This window comes from Ochotona princeps, chromosome 4, assembly GCF_030435755.1.
Source record: "Ochotona princeps isolate mOchPri1 chromosome 4, mOchPri1.hap1, whole genome shotgun sequence".
In the NCBI taxonomy this organism is placed as follows: Eukaryota; Metazoa; Chordata; class Mammalia; order Lagomorpha; family Ochotonidae; genus Ochotona; species Ochotona princeps.
Genome location: NC_080835.1, coordinates 107,259,423 through 107,279,437, shown reverse-complemented (window position 1 = coordinate 107,279,437; position 20,015 = coordinate 107,259,423). Strand labels below are relative to the sequence as shown.

Sequence of the window (20,015 nt, the reverse complement as noted above, 5' to 3'; positions counted from 1 at the left end):
TTAGAAACACTTCTATTCCCAGGTGTGGTGTACACAGCAGTTTGACAGGGTAACAATACAGAGGCAGGACAGGGGGTGAAAAACAAAATTCAGGAAAGAAGCATCTTTCCTTGTTTTAAGATGTATTGTAAATGCTATAGGACCTCTTCTTTCTACAGACCCACCGTACATATCAGAAGCTAAGGGTACAGGCGTCCCCGTGGGACAAAAAGGGACCCTGCAGTGTGAAGCTTCCGCTGTCCCCTCTGCCGAATTCCAGTGGTACAAGGACGACAAAAGGTAAAACCCTCCTCCCTCCTCTCCCTGCTCCAACAACCCAGAAGAAGGGAGCTTTTCCAGGTTCCCAATTCCAAGGGATCACTGATGAATCCTGAGAATGCTTTTCTGAATCTTCTTTACATACAGAGTAAAACAACTTGCAAATAATTTTTTCCTTAATAGTGATGGATTTCAGCAGTTTGTAATGTCACTGTGCTCTTCCACCAATCAATTGTAGGGGTTCACATTTTCTAATAAGATTTCGTTCGTTTGTTTTTGTATTATTGGAAATCCAGAGAGAGGATAAACAAAGATCTTATATCACTGGTTTACCCCTAAATGGCCGCAAAGGCCGGAGCTGAGCAAAGAGCCAGGAGCTAAGAGCTAAGATCCATGCAGATCCAGGATCCCAAGGCTTTGGATCAGCTTCCACACGGCTGTCTCTCAGACAACAGTCAGGGAGCTGGTTGGGAAGTGGAGCAGTTAGGACAATGAACCCATGTCCATCTGGGATGCCAGTTGCAAGGTAGAGGATTAACCAATCGAGCCATTACTCTGGGACCAAAGGGCAGATTTTACAGAGAGAGAGAGAAGGAGAAAAAGAGAGACAAGGCCTTGCATCTGCTGGTTCACTCTCCAAAGGGCCACAGTGGTCAGGGCTGAGCTAATCTGAAGTTAGGAGGCAAAAACTTCTTCCAGATCTGCCAAGTGGATGCAGCGTGCCAGTGCCTTGAACCATCCTCCACTGCTTTTCCAGGCAATAAGCAGAGAACTGGATTGAAAATGGAGCAGCCAGGGTATTTACCAGCACCTAAATGGGATGCCAGAGTCAAGCCAGTTGTGCCACTCTGCGTGCCCCTCAGCTCACAAATTTTTATGACAGGATAAAATAAAGTCTACTGCCTGGAGCTATTTTTCTCACCCAAGTACTAAGCAGACCCAACCCTGCTTAGCTTCCGAGATCAGATGAGATAGGATGCATTCAGGGGGGTATGGCCGTAGACTCCTGAAGCTATTTTTAATACATGCAGAGGCCTGGATTAAGATGTTAGGCGTGCTACTGGGGCGGTAGGAGGGGCTTACTAGAACAACTAGCTGATAGCTACTTCCGTTCCAAGCAACTCAGTGGTGGTACTTTGGGAATCCATGACCCGGTTTAGTCTTTCCTTTGTGCCCAAGTTTTCTTTTCACAGCATGAATAAAGAGAAGGCTCTTTCCTTCCTTCCTTCCTATTGTTGCAGGCCTCATCGGGGTGTTTGTTGTGAATCACCCTTTCCAAATATTCTCTCATGCCCTGTCAGTGCAGGGGTCAGCAGCTCTGCACAGCCAGCCACACAGCAATTACTGCAATCCAAGAGCTATCCTAAGGTGGAGGAGCAACAACTCAGTGTGCAGAAGCTGTCTGTGCTCATAACATTTTCATAAAAAGACCAGTGTGGTGCAGGGGATGAAAAAAATCCTGAGGTGCAAGGGACCTGGCAGGAGAGGAAGCAATGGGGACACATAGCTAAAGAAAAGGAAAACCGAAGCAGGGATTTTTCTGAGAAGAGGAAGTGGACCATGCCAGGCCTGGAATGTGTCGAGTACAGCTGCATGGGACGTTGTCCTTCCTCAGTTGCCAGAATCTCTTCTAGTCTCTGAGTCCTGGACTCTGCGGCTCCTCATAGCCCTTCTGAAGAAAAGGCTGAATTGTGTTGGTGTTGTTCCTGTTTCATAATTTTAAGTCACCTTCTAGTAGCCTCTAATGAGGTGAGTACTGTACATCTAACCCATTTTAGAGAAGGAATCACTGAAGACACAAGAGTAAAAGGCAAACTGACCAGATAAATAATATCAAAGACAGAGAAATTGGACCTGTGTTGGGCACAGCGGTTAAGCCTCAGTTTGTAATGCCGATTTTCCACAGGCCCAACTACTCTACTTCTGATCCAACTTCCTGCTGTGAGAGAGTAGCAGGTGGTACCCCAAATCCTTGGGCCCTTGCAGCCTGTTTAGGAAACCCAGATGGAGCTTCTGGCTGCTGGCTTCTACCTGATTCAGCCTGACTGTTGGTCCATTTGGGGAGTGAACCCTCAGATGGAAGATCTGTATGTCTGTTCCTCTCTGTGTTGTCACTCTGCCTTTCAAAACAAAACCTTTAGGGAAAATAAAGCATAAATATTCCAGAAATTGACTTTCTTTCTTCATGTCAGATTTCTGAATCAAAAAGAAGGGATAATGTTATTTCTCTAAACAAACACTGTTATCTTCCTTAGAAATCCTGATATGCTGCCTCCTTCCACTTCCCCACACAGATGGCCCCTTCTTATTGTGCTAAGAAGAAAACTGAGCTATCAAGGTCCAGGATTAGAAAAACAGAAAACAAATCGAAACTGGAAAACGATTGAGCTGCAGGGTCAGTTCCTGAACCTTCCATTGTCTGAGTCATAGTGAAAATTAATCAGCTGTATCCTATTATGCTAGTATTGTATGGGAGAAACACAATATGAGGATACTTCAAAAAGTTTCTGGTGTTGAAATTAAAAGATATTGTATTCTGTTGCAAAAGATTTTTTTTTAATTCTCCCAAAAGAGGAGTCTTCAGAAAGTTCATGGAACATGCATATATCAGGAAAACTGCGTGAATGAAAGAAAGTAAGACCTCAACGTAGTTGGAGGAACACTGTTCAGAGGTGGTCAATGATGGGGAGAAGGCACAAAGAACTCTTCCTTTCCTATAGCAGTTGTGATGCTGCGAGGAGTAGCTCCTACTGGAGAAGCCATTAGGAGAGTAAGCAGCAAGGCCACTACCGGTTCCCAGGCAGCTTCACTGCTCCATGCTCCCCGTCATACATGTGGTGATATGTATGATGGGGTGTCATTCTCCGGGTAACCTTTTTTCTGTTTCCTTCCCACTGAATTGATCTGTTCTCAGAGTTGTCCGTGTGCTTATTTATTTCCAGTGCTGCTTCACCTAGTGAGGTCGTCTTTCCCCATCTCACCAGGCTAGGGAAGCACATCCCTGCCACAGCCAGTCATGTCTGTACCATCAAGGCTGCCAGGCTACATCCAGCACAGCAAGGGGTCAGTGAGCACACTCCGGCTGTCAGGAACAGCCAGCCCTATCCCACCTCCAGTTGGCAGTGAGATGCATCTGTGTTACAGAGATAATCAGCTTTCTCAGAATGTGGGACAGAGGCCATTGACCACATAGCAGTACCTCTCAGCTGTGCCACTGTGGGTGTTATGCATCAAGGAGAGGAAATGGAATGCTGTGCTTAATGAGGGCAATCAACCAACTGGAACATTAGCCACAAGAGTCGTACAGCTCCATTGAGAAACAGAAGCCTGTACGAGGGCTACAGGTGTCTGTAGGATCAGGGTGATATGACCGCTCAGGGAAAGGGGAAGTGTATCACTCCTCCAGCTGAGGAGTGCAGGTGGCCAGCCTCTGGCATCTTTAGGAGGGACCATACTCTGAGTAAGTTCCCACTGGTGAGCTGAAATCTCATTCAAAGTTTGCTTCAGTTGTGAAGGTCTCTTCTGTGTCCTAGAAATGGTTCAAAGCATGGAAGCTCTAGCTCATTCACAGAAGCCCCCACTGTGGATAGCACATAGAGCCTTTTTTTGGACAGCACCCCATGGAGGATCAGTGTCTGTATAACATGCCAAAAATACAAAATTGGCCTCTGGTCACACAGCCAGATGCCTCATCCCATTCATATAGTGCTGGACTTCTTCTTTCTTCCTCTTTTTAAACATTTTTTTTTATTGGAAAGGCAGATTCTTTATTGGAAAGAATAAGAGACAAAGAGAAATATCTTCCATCCACTACTTCATTCCCCAAGTGGTTGCAATGGCCAGAGCTGAGCCAATCCAAAGCCAGAAGCCAGGAGCTTCTTCCAGGTTTCCCATGCAGGCACAGGGTCCCAAGACTTTGGACCATTTTCAACTGCTTTCCCAGGCCACAGGCAGGGAGCTAGATGGGGAGCGGGGCCACTGAGACATGAATTGGTACCCGTGTGGGATATCAACAGATGCAAGGCAAGAATTCAGCCATTAGGTTATCACATGCCAGGTCTTTTTTTTTGTCATCATCATTGCCATCACCGTTTTTATCATGACCCCCTTCAACATCAAACAGGTCTACACTCTGAAACACCTACTATGTGTATAACATTGCTCCAGCTGCCAAACAACTGGTGAATGTGTATGATGTGTGACTGACAAGCAAAGAATAACTGATTTACACAAAGTAAGAGAAAGTGGCTATATCTTCCTGCAGAGACCTTGTGTGTCGACATAGGAAGATAAGCTGTGCTGAGACGATCTTCTCTGAGTACACACGGAGATGTTACTTGTAAATATGAATTTCTGGTGCCATTTGCTGTGACAAAGCATGGTTAAGATGTCAGGATGGAGCAGTGATGTTCTTCCCAGAGTTTATCTGTTTCCTGTGACAGAATAACCATCTGCTCTTTCTCCTCTTTTGTCTCTTCTTTGTCTTAGGCTGATTGAAGGAAAGAAGGGGGTCAAAGTCGAAAACAGACCCTTCCTCTCCAAGCTCATCTTCTTTAATGTCTCCGAACATGACTATGGGAACTACACGTGTGTGGCCTCCAACAAGTTGGGCCACACCAATGCCAGCATCACACTATTTGGTGAGACTGGGCCTTAAGTTAGGCATGGAAGGCAAGGGGGAGGGTCCTGGCAAGGAAAGGAGCTACCTGTGTGTGCAGCGTGGCGTGAGGGTCTGAGTGAGTGAGGTAAGGCAGTGATCAAGGAATAACTAAGGAGGGAGGCAGTGGAGAAAGAGAGCGAAAGTGATGGGGAAGAGAGAAAGAGAATCAGTATGTGTATTAATGTAGTTGCAAGGAGTGGGAAAAGAAAGAAGACTGAAGTTTTTTTTTTTCTTTCTTGGGAACAGTCCTGTCACCAGAGAAAAGGATTGTGGAATGCCAAAAAACATGTTTTTTTGTCATTTTTCTCAGTGATTTCTCCTAGAAATACTTGAGTTTTGTAGCTGGGTAACACAGTCAGGAGCCCAGACATGGGGCATTTGCTACTACAGTCAGTACCTTACTAATTGGGTCATGGAAATTGTTCCCTTTTCTGAAACTGTACTCACCAAGTGGAACTTAAAAGAACCTAAAGCATATGCATCAGAGTTGAATTGTAGGTCCTGGAGGCCTCGTGGCATTGGCTTCAAGGCAGAAGTAACAGAGAAGTAGAAGTTCCCAGGTTCCCTGGCTCATTTAGGATGTCCGATCATCCAAGCCACTACCTGGGCATAATATCACGTAGTCACTCAGGCATCAGTGTCATCCAACCACAATTGAGTGGATAGTTTCTCTGACTTTCCTACGTGTTTGGCAGCAGGAAGCCTCCTAGAGCCTGGTTGCCTGAGTGGAGCTGCTATACACCACTGACACTGCATTCCCGTCTGTGTCACCATGCAGTATTTTGTGCGTTGTGATGTGGCTTGCAGTCCTGGACTCATGCACAACCTCACCGGATTGATTTCTGGTTACTTTTGGGGCAGATGCCTTCATGCCCAACACACTCAGGGAGCTGAGTATTTTTCAAATCAGTTCTCCCGCACATGGAATTAAGGTGCACTCTTGAAGGAGGTGGAGAAGGAACAAGGAGTTATTTGGTGGATAATTGGAAAGTACATAAATTCCTTTTTTCCTGAGAACTCTCAGGCAATTTTGTAGCCTCAGGGACCTCTCCTGTCCTTACCACATACCATTGGTGACAGCATATACAGCCTGCTCCAAATCACTCCCCCATGACTGTCCTGTTGAACTGGCTCTTTTTCCACATCACACCCTTCCTGCCTTCTTCCCAGCTTTACCTAGGAGGCTGGGAAGGGGTAGCACTGTGATAAGACTGATGGATCTGTCTAGCAGTTCTCACACTGGCATGGCCATAAATGCCCTTCACATTTGTCAGACCATCTTCACTTTTTGGCAGGTGTCTGTCTGCATGAACACAGCGTGAGGATTAGGAAGGAGCAGCCCCCTCCCTTGCATTGCAAAGCTAATGCTTTCTCTCACTTTCCAGTCCTCATTCCTGTAAGCAGTCCTCCTCCTTCCAGTGCCTGTGCATGACATGGGTTTGCACAACGATCTTAATGCAGCCTCATCCTTTTAAGCCATCTCAAGTTGAGAGTAGGGAAAACAGGACCAACTTGTTTTAAGTAGTGAATTTGCTCATTTTAAAAGCAGTGATGCATATATGTTCATTTGAAAGAGAGCTATGGACAGAGAGGGAGAGACGGGGAGATAGAGATGGAGAAATACCAGCCATCTGCTTATTTGTTTCCAAATGGCTGGGACCACCAGCAGCCTGAAAATCCAACAGGGTCTCCAACATTGGAGGCAGTAGCACAGCACGTGGACTTGGCTTCTGCTGCTTTCCCAGGCCATTAGCAAGGACCTAACTCAGAAATGGAGCATCTGGGAATTCACCCAGTGCCCATAGAGGATACCAGCACTGCAGGCAGTAGCTTAACCAGCTATGCCACTGCACCAACCTCCAGAAAGGCGATCTTCTCTGAAGAATTCTGTGTGGTCATCGGAACTTGTACTTCCTGTGTCCTTTCCCCTCTAATCACCAGCATTCATGCTGCACATCCTTAGAGATGTTGCTGACAACGCCAGCACTTTGGAGCGCAGAATAATGTAGGAAAGATGTCTGTGAGCAGCAGCATATGTCCAAATATATTTAAAAAGCCTGGGACCAGTGAATAATGGGGCTGAGTGGGGAGGGAGCTGTTCTTTAATGTAGGATGTCTCATTGCCTTAAGGTGTTCAACTTCTAAGGGCTAGATCAAGTTTGCAGTATTTTCAAATTTAGTCAAATCAGAAACCAATTCAATTTTTGAGCCTCACTTGAGAGACCACAAGGATAGCATAGTTCTGTGGGGGACAGTTGAAAATCACCAATGCCTGCAATGCCTGTTCTAAGCCCTCATCTCTGGCCATGCTTGGTTGAGAAACTGCTATAGCTCCAAAGCTCTTTATGGAGGCACAGCACCAGGAGGCCTTTGAATAAGAAGGGGTTTTCTAGCATGTTCCCCATGGCATTTTTCTTTAAAAGTCCCAAGCTGACTGGGGCCACCTGGAAAGAATCATGTCCAGTGTGTGCCTCTGCCACATTCAGGATGAAGTACATTCTTTTTTATCATCACTAGTCAGCTAATTCACTGTTCCTTAGACATCAGCTTATGCATAAACTGTTCACTTTCCACGTGACTTAGACATTGGAAAGTGAGGATCCCGATGCAGGGGTTTCCTGTCATGGGTCTGTAAGCCTTCATGGGGCGGGCCATCTCTAGGGCTGCAGAGCCCTGAAGGAGTCACAGGGCTCTGCTTGCATGTTACTGATCACAGTGCTTGGAGAAGTCTGACTCCTGCCATGGTTCTGAGAGCTCAAATGCCTGTGACCTTGGTCTCGCACAGTGACACAGCTTGGATGAGGATGTCCTCCCCAGAAAGGTGCTGGGTTCCTTTGTTATCGCATGAGTCCCCTGGCTCAGCTCAGCACAGCATGAATGCAGCCACATTGGACAAAGCACAGCAGCCAGATTCTTCCCCTCCCAGCCATCCCGTCCAAGCCGGGAAACCTGCAGCATGTCAGTGTCCCATCACTCCACCTGGTCCTACCATCTTTGATGTTTGTGTCTTCATTATTCATTCCTTCAGAGTGTTCGTGAAGGGCAGTATACAAACTATATATGGCCAATATATAGCTACTGTATATAATATATGTGTTTGTTTTCATTTTTTCTCTCTTGTATGTCCCTCACCTGATTTAGAACTAAATGAGCCTACAAGCTCAAGTTTGTTGCAAGGTCAGTATTCCGTTGCTTTGTGTTGTGTCTGCCCTCCCTCGTCTCCCCATCCCCTGTCCCCTGTCCTCCTTATCCCTGACTTGGCATTGCCTGAGGTCACTGTGGGAGCTGTTACGGAAAGTTTCCAAAGATAGATCCTTTGCTCTGCCCATGCTATCCTCACCCCAGAGGGCTAAGAGCAGGGAAGGAAAATGAGATAGCTTGAAAATCTCCAAATCTACAGGAAAGCATGAAAGCGAAAGGTTGAGTGTCCACCAGGGGCCATGGGAGGATAACTCCTGCTACTGGAAGCAGTTCTCAGAACAGGAATTCTGCCAGGGCTTCTCAGCAATAGAATCAAGCATGCAGAAACACTGTTTTAATTGTCCCATCGGGTACAGCACTGACTCACATGTAGGTTCTCTATGAGGGAAGGTGGGGCAGTGCAGCTGCATTGTGGTAGCCAACAAGCAAAGATCCGGAGGGTCCACCCTCATGTTCTCACTCAAAACCTGATGTTTAATGGTTCCTGGTCTTCAGGCAAGTCACTGGGACTTATTTATATTAAGTTGCTTCCTTAATGTGTAATTGGTTTGCCTTATGTATCTGACAGAATACCCACCCCCCCATTCAACACTGAATACCTACTTGAAAGGCTTTGACAGTGGTTTGGTACATTCTGAATCCTGAGATGCACAGTGAATTGTCAAGGCGTGGTCATGCCCTTCTCAGCTCCTTCCTCTTGCCTGCTTACATCTCATGAGCACATTCCCATGTACGATTTCTCATTGCTGTGTCCTTTTGTGATTGGCTTCTAAATTTCTGAAGTCTACTTGGCAAATATTAGTGACCTAATGAGACCATGACTACACCCATGGCTGGCTGCTCAATGACTTCCCACAGTGGCAGTTGTGGTAGTAACCCAGCAGTAAGTTCTCTGTGCAGGAAATGGGGAAAATGACTCCTCCCATCACCCCTCGCAGTCACCCACCTCCTTCTCACTCATCCCAGGCCCCTCTTCTTCTCCTTTCGTCCATTCACATTCCAGCTAAGCGGTCACAAGAGGATAGAAATAGATCTGAGAAGTGGAAGAGGAAATAGAGAGAAATGAATTACAGTAGAAGCTGTTTGGCAGATGAGGAAAAATAGTTTTATTTTGAAAAAAATCAAGGATGTATTATTCACTATAGGGATAGATAGAAACATGGTGATGAGCTGTGAACCAGAAAATAAAACAATAAATGAAGGTGAGTCAGTAAGTGTTTAGATTCAGCTTGCGACGCAAGTTACGTTTGTTGAACCTGTGTGAGGCACCTTCACTGATCCAAAAGAGAGCATCAGAGAAGCCACTGACATAGTTGGCAAAAGGGAAGTGTGTGAGACCAGCTGGAAGAGACAGCACCACATACTACCTTTCATAACTTCCTGATTCAGTTCTAATGACTTAGATATGCATTCTCAGGACGAATGGGAGCTTTTAAATCTGAAGTTGCTGTTTCTAACAAGCTGGTGTTTAGATGAAGGTGTACTTAAGCGATGGGGCAAATATTATCACATATCAAAGCTACAAGTGGAAACAAATGTTGCTCTACCTGATGCCAGCCGTGGGAGATGTCAGGCTCCACCTGCCCTCCCTTCTGAGTCAGAGCTGGGCTGCCTTCTTCCCTGCTTCTGTGGCCTGATCAATTTTAGGGAACAGATCTCTGTGCCAGCTTCTACTCTGATACTCGGCAGGTGCTCAGCCATCATCCGAGCAACCATCTGATTGGGTGCAGGTGCAGAAATTGAGCTTCCAGACAAGGTAGAATGTTCAACAGTGGTGCTTAGTGCGGTGGGAATATTTTGGAGAAAACAGAGCATACACTTGCTCACAATGACCACACTCACCTGTCTCCATTGTTTCCCCCCATTCACCACCCAATCGTTGCTTTTCTACAACAGAAAAGAGTTTCTTCTTCTTTTTTCACCTGATAATCCCAAGTCACATTCATCTTATCTGAAAAATACCAGGGAAGATTTCATTGAATGCATGGATTTACTCTGACAAGGAACCCTTGGCTTGAAGAGAAGTCCAAAGCTGTTTTTCTACCCCATCTCAGGGTAGACTAGAAGGCTTTTGATCAGAGAATTTCATTCTTTCTGGGAATTTTCTGCCATCCTTGAAGAATTCCTCTGTTCCCATTTTGCAGACAAAACAGATTGAATGTCACCCCGTTTTATTACTCTCTGGTGGTTGCAGGACCCCTGCAGTGATAAATAAAATCTCTGGGGGTATGCTGCTGTCCCTTTCCTGACTTCTACATAGACTTGGTGCAAGAGCCCCTGTTTTCCATCCCCTATCCTCAGTGCTTCACCTCCTAGGCATGACATCTGACTTAATGGTACTGGTGAACTGGCAAAGTTGGGCAGATCAATGCCTGGGAGCTTCACAGTGACCACCAAACCAATTTATTTTAAAAAAAGAGGCAACTGAAGAAGTAAGCCTGGGATATCAGAAAGAGAACTGTGCTCAGTTCTTCCCCACAGAGGATTAAAGATAATTGGGCAAACCCATCTAACAGTAAGCATTCCCAGGCACTGTATGTATAAAGAACAGAAGCTGACAAAAAAAATCCCTCGTACTTTTTTTTTCCTAGAAGGTTTGTATACCATTCTCACTTGCAACCCAACCCTCCTCATATTATCAAAAAGCAACCTGGTACTTCTTGGGTATTTGGATTCTGTCCCAAATATTAGTGTTGCTGGTTAACAAAAAAAAAGTTATTAATTGAGCAGAAACATGACTCGGAGACTTTGGGTGTGGGAGCTATGCTTCTAGTTTTCCCTGCCCTTCTTTTTTTCTTCCTCCCTTACCCCGCCCCATTTCTCTCCCTCTCTCATTCCTTCTTTTCCTTCCACATTCCCTCCTTTCCTCTCCAATTTCATCGCTCTTCTTTCTTTGAACGTTTTCTGACATTCCTCCTCTTCTTAATATATCATGAAGAAGAGATCAACGTCAGTCAAGAGCTTGATGGGGAAATGAATGCATGCTTCAGATTTTCACATACTGATCATTGACCTGATAGTCAAGATGTTACTCCACACCAAGCTTCAGGTTGCCATCACAGGGTTTGGAGGTCCAGTTAGGCTGTTCCTCTGGAAAACTAACCCCACAGTGCTGGACCACGACACATAAAGCTGGCACAGAGAGTGCGAAGGGGGCAGGCTGAAGTGAACTGTGAGCTTTGGAGTAAATGCAAAGATATTTTTGGTTACATGTCTCCCTTCCTGGTGGCAGGATGTAAGGACAATCAGTGCATGGTATTTAACTGGAAGGGTGGAAATGTTGACCCCTGGACAAGTTCAAAATATCATCCAAGTTCGGAGATCCACCAAATTGATCATTACTGGAATAGACACTGGATAGAGCTGACCGTCTTCCAAGGAGTGTGTGTGAAGGATTTAGAAGGGAGAAAATTAGCTTCATGAGGGTATTTCAGCAGAAGTTATTTGAAGAACTTTGCCTATTAGGAAATCTCATTTTCAGCAGAAATCTGAGCCTCCAGTTTATTCGTTCTTTTGGTGGTTCCATCACTTCCTTGTGCCCTTTCTTCAGCTCCCCCATTCCTCTGTGGACCGCTGTACCCCAGACACACCCTATGTTTGCCCAGCTTGTGGTTTGGGAGTGAACATGATAGGGGCTACTACTAGGCTCCTACAAGTCTTCCCTTGGATTACCCCACTCTTTACCAGTTGACACAGGGAGACACACAGAACAGTGGTGCCTGGATGTGACAATTCATTGGAATATCCTGCTGCTTTCAACGGTCCATATTAATCCTAATATCAGTCCTGGCCATATGCATTGTTATCGTGGAAGCAGCACTCCTAGCTTGTTCACCATTGTGACTATACATCAGATCTCTCAGCCACGAAACACTAGATTACAAATCACCCCGATACCTTTCAATCTTCAAGGTGGCTCAACGAAGTTGTTGAAGTCCAGGCACAACGTTTGTCAGGTGCCTTTAAAGAATAGATGGAGTGTATTCGTGCACAGATGCTTGTTCAGCTGATTTCAGCAGATGTTGTGTTGAGGATCAGGCATACCCAGCTAGCCTTTCTTTCTGTCTGTGTAGATCTTCATGCAGAGAACAGAGATTCCGAAGGTATTGCATGGATGCAAAAGGTTTAATACAATTTTCCATTTTCTCCCTGTCTTAGTAAATAACTGCAGAGGCCATGAGCCAAAGAGGGAAGGAACAGACTATAGGGCATCCCAACTTCAGGTCAGGCAAAACCTAAAGAAAAGGTGGTGAGGCTCTGAGGATGATTCTGACAGCCCAAATCTGGTAACATGAGATCCTCTCCTGGTCGTAGTATCATAGGGAACTTCACACCCTGACACAGACACAGGAAGGTCCAGCAAGTTCAATTCTGGCCTCCCAGATGTGGCTCTTACTGCCTCAGGATGCCTAAGGAGTATGACATTTTGTGGAACCAGCTTCTACCTCTGCACAACATACCAAGAAAAGTATGGCATTGAAGATCTGGCTTGCTACGCCACATGGAGGCTGACTAGCCAGTGTTTAGAAAAGATGAACTGAATGCCAACCAGACTTCTATCTTTCAAGCAGAGTGTGCGCATCTACTTTCAGATTGTTGGTGCAAACATCCACCTCATGCTTCCCCAAATTAGTCTGATGATCAAAGAAAGGATGTTGTTCTGCAAAACTTTAGCTTGGGGCGTCTGGCTAGCCTGCCAACACCAGCTGGATGTTGCTTTTGCTTCAGTCAATGATCCCATCTGACCATAATTCATATCTCTTTTCAACCACCAGCTTGTGTGATAGTGGCAGCTGGAGACCTCAAAAAGACAGTGAGGATCACCAAAGAGGAGCTGTGTTCAATATAGCCAGAGGCTACTGCAGGAGGCTTGGGGCAGCAGACTTCTCTGGATCATCCCTTAAACCTTCCAAGGTCAACCTGAGTGCCATCCTATGCTTGCTGCCCTAACAATGGCCAGTTCTAGTTTCTTTTATTAGTGACAGCTTTAACCCTGAGCCCTTGGAAATTCTGGTGTCTTTACTGGCCAGACAGTTGTTGTCTCAGAAGGGATGCAGTTTGCCAAAGTCTTCTTTCCTGAGCTAATTCCAGGAAGAAGGCCAGAAGGTACCCTCTGAACATGAGCTATCTCTTCATATGTTTGGACTAACTTCATTCCCAGAGTACATGACATTCTCCCTGAGTAGCATCCACTTTCACATCCTAGCCTGTCTTTGTTGGTGACACTAATGAGCACCTATGGATGCCAAGAGTATCTCCTGTACTTGGCCCCTCTACTTCACATTTGAGTCATTCCCTGCTTGCAAGTGCTAACTTGATAACCTTGGCCCTACATCATCATCTCTCTCTCTCTCTCTCTCTCTCTCTCTCTCTCTCTCTCTCTCTTTCTCTCTTTCTATTAGCTAAAAGGGAAGTGGCAGGAGGGAGGAGGAGATGGGAGGAAAGGGAGGTTCTTGGCTGAGTCACTTGGCTACGAATAAGCTGCATCTTATTTGAGGCTTTCATTCCTGCCAGATGTTTCCCAGGGATAATTGACACTCATCACAGTTCTCTGGAACCCAAACTGTCCTGGTAATTAGTCTCTTTAGGTCTCTACAGCTCCCTAATGAAATAGAGCAATAAAGGCATCCCATTCAGGGTGGATACATGGCTGAATGGAGAGCAGAGGTCTCATCTGGGTGACCCTGTCACTAGGCAGATGGGCTGAGCTGTTGCCCTAGCCAAAGCTGGCCCTGAAAATGTCTTGTGACCAGTGCCCTGTGACCCATGCCTGCTTGGACTGCAAGTTCCCTTCAACAACCCTTGTCAATGAGTCATTCAGTGTCAGATGGAGGTAGGTCTGGGCATCTGTGGTTCCCACTTGAACTGGTGCCCAGGGCTTGGGCAGGCCTGTGACCCCACTCTCACCATGTTCATTTTTAACGATGTGTGAGTTTCATCATAAGGCAACACAGAAGCAGTGGGAGAAATAATGCATTGCAGACAGACATTAAGAGTAAGTCACATAAAATCTGTGAAGCTGAGTTCACACCTATCCGAAGTGGCAAGGATTTTCCAGCTGGTCCTTGTCCCCCTTGAGACGGCCGCAAAGGTGCTATGATAGGCTCCTTCCACCTCCAGGACCCCTTCCCAGTTCTCCCTTGGTAGTTGGCTGCCTTGCCATCATTCGTTTAGCCATATGTAACTGTATCAATGCTTTTTACTTCCTATAGTTAGGTAAATGGAAGAAAGAATGTCAGAAGAAGGAAACTGAGGAGGAACAGAAAGGGAAAAGGTTAATGTTGTGTTTTGGTTTCCTTTGTGGATTTTTGTTGTTGTTGTTGTTATTGTTGTTGTTTGTTTGAGTTTTTGTTTTCCAAGTATGATCTCTAAAGAAAGAAAACCACAAAGCACACATGAACACATCCATGTGAGTCACAGCCCTTCTTCCTTCAACAGCAGTTTCTTGGAGACTGCCTTTGGCCAAAGACATACTGGCTGCCATTGAGCATCGTGTACGAATAAGCAAACTTTTATAGTACTGGATGGTCAGTGTTTAACAGCAGGGTGTGTGGGGGGTTGCATGAGCAAATGAGACAGTCAAAGGAGCTGCCTAGAGGCGGAGCTTTGGAGCAGAAGCTAAAGGATGAAATATGAGTCAGTTAGATGAAGAGTATTTCAGGAAGGCAGACAGTGTATGAGGGTAGAAACAAAGCAAACGTGGCTAGAAGGTACCCCCCAGTGTGCATGCACTGTATGATGAAGGCATGGCAGGAGGAGCTGCAGGAGCAGACAGCTGGGAGACCATGAAATAAAGTGCATTTTGACCAAGGAGATGCAGGTGAAGCTGCAGACTCAGCTTCGTGTGTGATCATTATGGAATTGTACAATTATTTCTCTGGAAGTGATATAACGAATACACCATGGGGGTGAGGGGTGGCAAAGCCGCAAGTCGCAAGGGCCAAAATGTGAAATTCTGGGGGACTGTCAATGTCCTGTTTTCTTCTGTCTATTTTCATCCAGGTAAGGTAACATGAATGCAAAGGAGGCAGCCATAGGGAGAGTGGGGGAGTGCTATAAGGCAGGGCAAGGCAGTTTGGAAATGATCATACATGATCATCACCAGCCCCTCTGTGGGCCTGAAGAAGAGGGAGGGTGCAGCAATGAGGCCCCAGATGCTCTGCCAGCATGAGCGTGTGAGCTGGAGGCTATGCTGGCTGGCAGTGCTGGTCTTTAACCTGTACCACAGGTCAGGGCTTATCGCTGCAGTCTCTCCATAGTGTTCCCCAGCAGGCAACAGACCCACCAAGGAATTCAGAGAAATAGCAAAGAGAGAACACTGGTAGAGACTCCATTGTGATGTACCAGGTGGTGTTTTCCAGTTCATAGAAGCTTTGCAGGTGCAAAACACCACCTGGCCACGAAGCTAGATTTCCGGCCTCTTCTTCCATGGTGGCCAAGCCAGAACCCTACTGGACTTTGTGCTGTATGTGCCTTTGCTCCATGGAGATTCCTGCTGGAAGTCAGTTCTGACAGCAGGGAGTGTAGGAGAGAAGAGGATGATACAGTTCCACAGTCTGACCCCCAAGCATCTTCTCAGCCAGGTGCACAAAGCTGGAAGGGAAGCAACTGCTGTTGCTTGAGGATTGAATCAGGACTCGGTTCCAACTACTACTCCAAAAAGTTTGCGGAAAAGGTACAGTGTCTTGTAATTCTGTTTGTCCCAAAACTTTTAAAAGAGCCAAGTGTTGGGAGTCTATGTTTGATTTTAAAGTAGCAATATATACTTTATGAGGGACTATACTACTGTAATAATATAGGAGAAATTGGGAGTGAGGGGATTTTGGGAGGAGAGTAAGAAACATCCCAGTGCCTATGGAACTGTATCATCAAATCATAAAATGAATAAATTTAATTTAAAGAAAGCCAAGTGGCGACAGCAGTGTGTCATGCCTTGAGCACAGGGATACAGGCCATTGCACAGGACATCGTGGGGATCCTTCCACATGGCACTCACCCATGCAGACTGAATGGAACCATGAGCCAGCTCTCTGAAATGCCTCGTGGACCTCAGCCCCAGGCATGGAAAGGACATTTCTGGGAGTGAACCAGAGAGGAAGGACACCTCAAAGGAGAGAAATCCAGTATGAGGGTGTAGCGAGCTTTGTCCTTTGACTCCACAGAAGGTGCTGTACAGACAACACAGTGAGTATTTACAGCAGGAACAAATCACAGTGCTGCTTCCATATACAAGGTTTCCTCTTCCTCAAATTCATCCAACTGTGCCTAGAAAATGTTTAGGGAAAACACTGAGAATGTACAGAATATGGTCAGAAGCTTTCATGTGTATCAATTTCCCCAAACAGTACAGTCTAGCAAATCTTTATTTTCCACTTACACTGATTGCTTCAGGAGTTTAGCAACAACATGGCAGCCATTTCTGGGACTTCTTGACATGGCAAAGCTCTGGCTTTGCCGTTATTGTGATCCAGGTACCAGGGAAATCTCTGAATAGATGACCTGCTGTCTTTCACGACTGGAGTGTTAAGCCACTGCTCCCAAATCAGATATCTAAAAGGGTTAATTAAAGCATAAAACCATATGGCTGCAAGCTCTAGGACTGAATGGAACAACCCCATATGGAACCTGAAAGCTTGTTTTGAGTTTGCTCTATCCTGGCCAGAAATGGCTCAGGGCTGTGCATCCACAACAATTCCCCAACCAAGAGGACACAGGCATAGTGGGGCCAGGAGCTTTGAAATATCTGTGTTGGATTCAGCGCAGCAGTGCAAGCCAGAGCACAGGTCCACTGTCCAGTTCATTAGGTGCCTAACTCATCTGGACATCCAAACTTCTGTACAGCTCAGGACTCCCATCTCCATTTGTCGGGAGGGTCCTTGGCCAACAGTACTGGAATAGCCAGGAAGCTTATGTTTCAGAACAATAGCAGAACTGCCGAAGAATGTTGCCACTTTGCAGTTCTCTCTCCTCCCTGTTTGGCTCCCTCTCAAAGAACATCTGTTTAGAGGCATGGCTGATGAGTGCCTTTTAGGGAAATTTGCTCCTTCCATCTTCGACCTACCGGTAGCAGCCAAGGCAGTCCACATTAATCTCAAGTCACACCCACTCACAACAGAGACCCCTCATTTCTTTCCTTGATATCATCTTCACTCTCTGTGGGCTGCATTGACCTTTCAGCAGGTGGTACTTGAGCTGAGTGTGTGGTTTTCCTTGTCCAGATGGAGAAACAGCCACGTTCTCCAGGCAGAACCCCAGTGCCCTGCCTTGCACTGGAGTGATTGGCAGAATGCACTCTGTGCCCAGTGCATCACAGCAGCAGCCAACAGACAGATTGCTGTGCTAAACAGGGTTCTTCTTGAACAACAGGTGCAACAGCTGTTCTGTGGATGTTGAAAGCAGTGTTCAGAAGTAGGTGGGATTGCTTCAAACAATATTTTCAAATTATTGAAGCTTTGGGTCGGTGTCAGATAGCTGTCTTCTGAGCCATGCATGGCCTTAGCACATTACAATGCAGGTGGAAAAACCAATCGGCTCTAGGACAGTTAACCTGAGCCTCAGGATCTCCTTGCAAAGGATGATCTCCCTCCCATTGGGTAGAACGCCTCCAGAGGAAAGAGCCTTGGAAAGGTCATTTCAAATCTGGACCTGAAACATCAAAATGCATCACTTAGAGGAATGCCAAGGCCTCATTGGCAGCAGCCCCATTTGTGGTTGGGCTCTTTTTTACATCATACAAGGTCGCTGCTGACTCGCGTGTTCTCTCCGCAGGTCCCGGCGCCGTCAGCGAGGTAAGCAACGGGACGTCACGGAGGGCAGGCTGCATTTGGCTGCTCCCCCTCCTGATCTTGCACCTGCTGCTGAAATTTTGATGTGAGTGCCACATCCCCAGTGGGGAAATTTGCCGCCACTGTCACCACCAACACAACAGCACCGACACTACGACAGCAACAATTAAGATAGAATCAAATGAAATCTGGAAAATCAAAGCCTAACGGGACAGAAATTTGAGGGAGGGGAACAAAGAATACTTTGGGAAACAAACAAAAGTTTTAAACAGGAAATTGCAAATTGCCTTGCAGATGTCTAGGTACAAGCGAGTTTTCTTTCTTTTCCCTAACGGGAAGGAGGCATACCGGCTTGGACCCACCCACAAGCTGCCCTATGCAGCCTTCAGCTGCCAGGGTGGGCAAGGGCTCAGCCAGTCTGCCCACTGAAGCGCCCCGACCGTGGAACATTCTGGAGGCGGCCACCCAGCCAGCCAACAGAGGTGCGCTCGCGTGAAATGCGTGGCCTCAGGTGTGCTGCCACGGGCCCTTCGGTGGACTGCCGCCGCCCTGTGTGTTGCGGATGTTGAGATCTAAAGAACAGAAGACCAGGAACCAATACAAGACAGCCTGACAGCAACAACAGCCCCACCACCGAGTCACAAACGATGGCAGTCAACTTTTTCTGGTTTGTTTTTCCTTTACTACATGGACATCACGGAGAATAAGGGATTCTGACTCATGATTAATTTTATTAATTATATTTTCTGAGTCTAGAGCTTAATGTAAAGGCAAAGATAAGAAAATACACAAATGGAAGGGGTGAAAAGAAGCGTGTTTGTTAAGCACTAAAAATGCATAGTGTGCTTCTTAACTAGGTTTACAATGGGTGGGCCACACACTGGGCATTAACCACCTGGTGAGTATTTGGCACAGCCACCAAAAACCACATCTGACTCAACCAACATATCCACCAGCGCGACAGATTCTTCCTCATTCCGGCAATTCATGCACACAGTACCATGATACCCACATGCTGGCTAGAACAGGAAGATGGGCTGCACTGTCTCGGCTTCGTTGGCAATGCTTCTTTGAATGACATATATTATACAGTATATATATGCATATATTTTTTTTGTTAGAGTTCTAGCCATTTAATTTCCCAACAGGGCCCTTTCTCAGACATTACTGCATGCTGTATATGGCGTTAGCTGTGTGTTGATCTTCTACAAGATGATAGAGTTTACTGGTAATTGTGTAATCAGCTCCTGCTTTTTTATTTTCTTGGGTTATTCACATGTCAGAGACACTTGTTAAAAAAGTAAAAGAAAAAAGCAACAGCAGCAACAACTAATACCAGGCGCAGCACCTTCTCAGGTGTGGCTCTTGAGGGAAGGGTCCCAGGTGGCCTTGCTCCCTCAGCCATGCCCCGGGCATTAACAAGCAGCAAGCCGCTGAACAAACTCACTGTTGGTAACCACTTGCTTTTGCCCATCATGGGAATTTCTGATGGCTTTGTGACAGACCGCTGGAGAATTTAATCCTCTTGGTTTATTTTATTTAATTTCCCACTTTTGTGTGAGTGTGTATGGAAGAGGAGAAAATGCAGTTTTTAGGTAACCTTTTCTTTTCCTCCCCTGGAATTTTGAGACCAGAGAGGCCTCGGGGAGGGTTCCTGGACCTAACCAGGGAGAGGGGGAAGGGGATGGGGAGGGAGGGCTTGTCTCTGACTTGACATTAAAAAGTGTTCCATGTCCCTCTTCACCTGGTGTGGTGCCTCATTTTGCAGCAAAGATTGGGTTGGAAATACCGGGAGAGGGCTTGATATTCAGATACCTCCCAGGAAGCAAGGATCTTTTTGTGGCCAAAGCTCAGGTGAGAGAAACAGGGTGGTGGGACACCTCCACCCGCTTTACAGAAGCAAAGCAAGGTCCTAATGCTGTCCAATGCCCCCACATCCTTCTCATTCACACATCTGGGACCCCAGACAAGTCTAGTTATGGACAAGAAGGCTTTGAGCTGTTATCATTTGTGTGAGGCAGCAAGACATTGTTATCACATGCACATGAATAACAAGAATGCTTAAGAATATTGTGGTTAACACTAAAAAATCCCAAATCTCGTCCACCAGG

At 46.2% G+C, this 20,015-nt stretch overlaps 1 protein-coding gene across 2 annotated transcripts in view; it reads left to right on the top strand.

The window, feature by feature from the left end:
- LOC101523875 (neurotrimin) overlaps positions 1-19,555 on the top strand; it is a 1,051,792-nt gene extending 1,032,237 nt beyond the window's left edge. Inside the window, exons 6-9 of one of the 2 annotated variants that reach the window (XM_058664095.1) lie at positions 159-279; positions 4,747-4,898; positions 8,060-8,095; positions 17,888-19,555. In XM_058664095.1, coding sequence (XP_058520078.1) covers positions 159-279; positions 4,747-4,898; positions 8,060-8,095; positions 17,888-17,988 — 410 coding nt within the window. In that variant the 3' untranslated portion in view covers positions 17,989-19,555. The remainder of the gene's footprint in view (positions 1-158; positions 280-4,746; positions 4,899-8,059; positions 8,096-17,887) is intronic. The other variant, XM_004593275.3, reaches the window with a different exon arrangement.
- The last annotated feature ends 460 nt before the right edge of the window (positions 19,556-20,015 follow it).